At 38.7% G+C, this 6,230-nt stretch overlaps 1 protein-coding gene across 1 annotated transcript; it reads right to left on the bottom strand.

Moving 5' to 3' along the window:
* Positions 1–415: 415 nt before the first annotated feature.
* Positions 416–5,769, bottom strand: DNAJC25 (DnaJ (Hsp40) homolog, subfamily C , member 25). The gene is made up of 3 exons (XM_010281433.1): positions 5,590–5,769; positions 3,430–3,900; positions 416–818 (listed from the first exon to the last, which is right to left on the bottom strand). The coding sequence occupies exons 1-3, from the start codon at positions 5,767–5,769 to the stop codon at positions 696–698; spliced, it is 774 nt and encodes a 257-aa protein (XP_010279735.1). The 3' UTR covers positions 416–695.
* Between the last annotated feature and the right edge of the window lie 461 nt (positions 5,770–6,230).

Below are 6,230 nucleotides of genomic sequence, written 5' to 3'. Positions count from 1 at the left end.
ACTTGTTCTGAACAAGCAGGTACAATCCAATGTACAAGGTAAAACCACGCAAGACCTAAGCATACTATGTCATGAATCACTCTGTAGAAGAAAGAATTAAGGCTTGATTGCGTCACGATGATGATCAGTCATGCATCATTTATTCCCACAAAGAATAAAATTCATTTCCAACTGAAGCATTAGTAGCAGAAGTCCGGTATAATCCCCATGTTGTCCACATCAAAAAACAATTTGGCATCTTAGAAATCAGATCGAAAAGTAGGAGGAAAGAGAGAGGAAAACAGAAAACAGCCCTTGCTTTAGAATCCTTTATAAGCATTTCCAGTGTCCACTTGCAGAAACCCTTCACTTTAAAAAGGAAAAACAGGACTTTCAAGGACTGATCTAGAAAATTTTCAGAGTGACTAAGTTATGGTTCCATTGATCATGAATATGAAATACGTACAGAAAATACATTGTTTGGAATAATGAATTCCACACTGAGATCCCCAAGTAAATGGTATATATACATTGAGCTGAACCTGTTTAATAGGTCTGATTTATAAAAATGGTAAACCTGTATTATTTTTCGGCCTGATTTAATAATTCCTGAGTTTTAGATCACTGCGGAGCCACAGCAGACAAAACTCTGAATGATGTAGTGAAAAGTTTTGCAAATCACTTCCAACACTAGCACACATTTTGTTCAGCAACTTTCAATCATCAATAAAAGTCAGTCTTCCGGGTCCTTCATTTTTCATCCACCGGCGATACCTCTTCCACCGGGGATCCATGGCCATTTTCTTCTTTAACTCCTCCTCTTGTTCTCGTTTATAGACCTGATAGACAGACAAAAGCTTTTAATAAAGCTGAAGAAATAGCTTAAGTGAATCTCAAGGGGGGGTGTAAGCATTCGTAGTTCAACCATTGACCAGCTTATTGTTTTTACAGAAGACTGAATAGCAACACAGAAGCAGACCTTGACAAACATGAAGCATAGGAGAACCTTCAGCCAAGGAGCCTACTGGGTGTAGCTGAGATACTTTGCATTTTTGCTGGGAGCAGAACTACCTCCTTGCAAGATGCTGCAAGCTCCAAGACTTCTTTTGCTAAAGAACTAGATACTCATGCATTCAACAAAAGAAAATTACTTTTCCATGCAGTTCAGTGCCTCACTTCAGTTGCTTTCCCATTTCAAAGTCATTGTCTAGACAGAATACTGCTGTGGACCTTTTTATTCCTAATTGAGTTTCTCAACTAAGTTAGTTTCTCTACATTAAGTATTGGCAGTACCAAATGATAAGTAATTACATTCTGTCAAGAAATGGCATCATTGTAATGACATCTACAATGATCAGCGAAGTCAAGCATCTAAAAAAAGCAACAGCATCTGCATTTTTATTCTGGAAGGCAGTTTATGTAGACACAGCTAGTGTAAAACTCAACACCATGCAAGTTTATGCTACCTCACTATCATCTGATTTTTTCCCAGAAGGGAATTAAATTTAAGGTTCTGCTATGCATGAACAAGATTTTTAAACTATTAGAGATGGCTTTATAAATACACCAGCTCAATGTTCTGTGATAATACAGGTTTTACAAATTATTAGGAAAGTAACAGAGGGGAAAAAAAAATATTGTGGAGCTCCATGACGTACTTGTATTGAATTCTTGGCCTTTCCCATCCTAAAAGGACATTTGAAAACCAAACAACATGCAGGTAGACATCTCCAATGATCAAAGAACCAGAGAAGCTTTTGGGAAGAAACACCTAAGCATATTTTTCAGCCTACAAAAGATGTGACTAAATTTCAAGTAAGGATACAGTAGGAGTACACAGGAGCACAGGTAGCACAAGAAAAGAGAATAAAGCATGGTTATTCTCCATTTCCAGTAATACAAGAACGAGAAGGTGGCTTCAAAAAAACCATTGTCTTCTACACGTATTGCTGAACACATAACCAGATGGCACAGCTGACACTGAAAATTTTAATGCATTCAAGGAGTGCCTAGGTAAGTTTACTAAAGAAAAACTCATTAAAGCAATTACCTACGAAGACACCATTTCCTTTTCAGGAAGTCCCAAAGCTGCAAATTCTACTGCATAAATATTGCTATATAGGGACAACTTTCATGTATTCATCACTAAAAATCAACTGCTGGCCACCACAGGAGATGAGTTTGGGCTAAAAAGACTTCACTTCTGGCAAATACGGCTATTTTACATTCAGTGACAAAAACATCACCAGTTAGAAACAGCATTCATCCCAAACCATGTTATTTTTTTCTCTACAGCAACAGAATATTCATCCTGTTCTTACTTTTTCCAGATAACATCTGCTTTGACTAGTAACATTACTCAATCTTTGAACTTCCAGACTGTTTTCTAGCACACCCACCATAATTCAACATGTGTATGTACCTGTCAGCTAATCCTTCCCTTACATTAGCATCAATTTTGCTATTTCCTCTCCAAATTTCCAGATTAATCTACTCCTACCTCCTTTAAAAGAAGCATTCTCTTATCTTTGGTGCCCTGCCAGCAGAAAAGGAAGTTCTGCCACCACTCCATTTATTTTCCCAGCATCGCATCTGCAGAGCAGCAGCAACATCTCCTCTTCCCCTTGAGCAGGCCAAATTCACATTCTCAGTTTCTCTTCTAGAAACCTCCCACCCAGATGGCCCGCAGATGAGCTTCTGTGGAACAATAAAAGTATTTTGTCATCTGCCGCCCCCCAGCATCTGAAGCCATTCTGGACTGCAAATTCCATGCTGTGGCTAATGGTCTTTCACTGCTCTCACAGAAAGCTTAAAAAAAAATAAATTACATATTGACTATTTAGTAACTGGCTGTCCATGACAAGAGTAGCAGTTGAGCCCAACAGTATTTCATATACCATCTGAACTTGAATAGGTATACAGCACAGCAAGAACAGTCCCTGATTCACTGAAGGCCAAAGAACTACCCAGGGACAGTATTAAAAAAAAAAAAAAAAAAAAAAGCTAGGAATTAATGGCTTAGAAGACCGATGAAACAGGAGTTTTAGATGATCCAGGTAATTCTTACTACAAATTATTACTGTTTGGAGAACAGTCTTCAACCTAGAGTTGTAACTTTGTCACACCATGTCATGATAAGAAAGCCTTCCACCAGATTCAGCTAAATCTTGTATGCACAGATTCCCTAACAATCACAGGTAGATGTCCCCTGACAGAGCAAATCTCATACCCATGGGCATGGTCAGGAGCTGTTGTCTACCAGTCCATGGGCATAAGAAGTCAAATAAAACACACCGAATGGTTGTCTAACAGTTTTCAGTTTAGAAAGCAATAGCTAAAATTGAAGCAATGCTTCACAAAGCGGCATCCCAAGCACCTTCACAGAACAGCTGTTCTTAACTCTGGGAGTGCAGGATAACTAACATTAGCTTTTCCACTAGAGCTACCCACCTCATAGTTTTCTCGTATCCACAGTTGCCGTTCAAGAAAGGTCTCTTTTTGGTGATCTTCTAGACTGTCAAACTGAGACTGAGACATTTTCATGTACCTTCGTATGATGTACAGCTTCTCTTCCACACCGTACTCTTGCCCTTTAATAGTGAAACAATAAATCCACCAACAGTACCAAACTATGTATTTGCACAAGTAAAAAGGAGCAAGAAGGATCTGAAATAGAAGGATATCATATATCTTGGGCTTCTGATAACCGCCTTTTATATCTATTTTATTTTTAATAATGTCTTTTATGATTTCTTCCTCTTCTTCACGAATTTCTTCTTTAGACCGCCTGTTCTTGCCTTTTTCTTTAGTCTTGTTGAGTAAGCCTTGCTGCCTGGCAATCTCAGTAGCCTGTATACGGTATTTTGGCACTGTAGCTAGGTAGTTGATAGCTTCATTGTAACTACTCCACCAGCTGAAGAACTGTAATTGAAGAACAATAAAAGTAAAAAACATGTTTTTATACAGATACATTCCTATTTGGAGGTTTGCCATGAAAAAAAAAATGCTGTCATACACCTTTAACCACAATTACATTACAGAAGGGTAAAAACTGAAGGTAACAGTATTTCTTCTGCAGTATTATAGAAGCTGTAATTATTCCTCTACGCTTATTAGTAAGGCAGTTGGAAAACAGATGTGTAGATGTGTATCTCACAGCAATACACAGTGATGAGGAAGGACGGGCTGACACTGTTCAGACTGGTTTTGTTCATGAGAAGATGGTAATCTCCTGAAGGTTAATGCTAGACTGTGCCGGCCATTCTCAGAAGCCCCCTTGGATTTATAACATAGCTGGTATAGGAACATTTCATTACGAAATTGTTACCCATTTAAAACAGTTAGTTAAACATGGATTAAGTACATGAAAATCTCATTAGTCTGACAGGATTGACTTTACAAGGTTCAACATCCCTCTCTAATCTCCAGCCATGCTCTGAATTTCAATGGGGGGAAAAGAAACCAACCACCCAAACAACAAACCAGAAATATAATGCCTGGGGTGAACTTGTATTATTAGGGCAACTTTTTTAAAAAAGCAGCATTTCACACTGTCCACCAAGACAAAGGACAGACATATACCTGTTACACAAACTTAAGGCAGGCCAAGAAGCAGAAAGAGCAAGAAGCAAGAGACAGGCAAATCAGTTTACACAGATGTTTACACTGAATTTGCAGTCACCTGGCAGCTGGACTGCAGGAAAGCGAGTGTCTCCACTTACCGCCAGCGTAAGAGGCGAAAAGAAACTCTGCCATTGCAAGTATGTCTGAAGAGAAATTAAGTATTTGGCTGCATATGCCATTGGAATTTATTATTCCAAGCTCTCAAATTCCAATCAACATATTTTTAACTTCCAAAATCCATTTAGAAGTGAGCTGTCTGCACCACAGAATAAGTGGTGTCTTCATCTCTTAAAAGTTTTGGGTTTTTTTTAATGACATTTTGAACCAGTAACCTAATAGATGCTAAAGAAAAGAGTTATGCACCTTCTTCCACTTAGATATGTGTCATCACCAGCACAAGTTTTCTCATCTAAAACACAGGCTGTTTCCTTCCTGTTACCACCTTCAGAGCAAACTTCACTGAACCGAATTCACTTCTCTCCTGACTTCACTGTGGTGTTTAAAAAACACTGCAATGTAAGATTCACACATTAGTAAACTCCCAATATTCAGTCCTATCACCTGGATTGAGCCTTGAATTTAGTTTGCAATCAGTCTGCTTCTTAAAAAATTGCTTATGCAGCTTGACAGACTGACACACGCTTATGTAGAGCACTACACCTGCCTGTGCTCAGGAATGGGCTATTCGAAGCCTGCCATGAAGAACTAAGTAATTTTAGAACATCTGCACTTGTTTCTATGGCATATCCCACCATTAAAAGAAACTAACCTTGACCTTTGTCCAAGGTACCAAGGGAAATCAAAAATCTGCTCAGTACATCCTGACTTCAGATTTGTTATGGACACCACACTGAAGTTTACCATAGCAGGCAGTGACAGGCCTCCTCACTGATGCTGTTTAATACCTGGCACCTTAGGAATGCTGCAAATACTTCTCTTCCTGTTCAGAAACTCACTGAGCAGTGTCACGTAAACATGGGATTTTACCTGAAACATGGAGATGGCACACACCGTAACTAAAATCACTATTCTGACATCCACTTTAGGTGCCAATCTCCTGCTGTAGTAGTGATAATAATGCCTGTAGTACTCTTCAGGATGATCCAACATGTAGTCATAATCTTTACGTGTTTCTTCATCCTGCAGGATGAGACGAAAAACATGCATAGGTTCAGATTCCTGTTTCCACTTACTCTGTTACAGCTGTGGTTTGCACCTCATTAATGACCATGCTGCTATAAAATTGGCAATAGCCAGACCAAGTATGAAGCACAGAAGAAAATCTTTGGTCCTTTTCTCATACCCTCAATTTGTTCTCACACTCATCTACCCACACACATCTGACATATGTGGTCTTAAATGCATAAGCATATGTGAAGATATTTAATACTGAAAGACAGGCAACTGGAATCCATATAATAAATATTTTTAAGTACAGAATGGGAAATCCAGATAGAGTTAACAACTATCGCTCAGGAAAAGATTTTCAGATGAAGGACCTATTAAGAGATTGTTTTACAAATCTTTTAGAATTAGCTTGCAGGGCTGTGGAATCTATCCAGTGGAAGGCCATTTCAAAACCTCATTGTTCTCATTTTCTTGGAGTCTTTCTCATTTTCACCCATGTA

This window comes from Phaethon lepturus, unplaced genomic scaffold (genome assembly GCF_000687285.1).
Source record: "Phaethon lepturus isolate BGI_N335 unplaced genomic scaffold, ASM68728v1 scaffold45710, whole genome shotgun sequence".
Lineage (NCBI taxonomy): Eukaryota > Metazoa > Chordata > Aves > Phaethontiformes > Phaethontidae > Phaethon > Phaethon lepturus.
The sequence above is the reverse complement of the archived record's forward strand: the minus strand, read 5'-3'. Positions and strand labels throughout refer to the sequence as shown.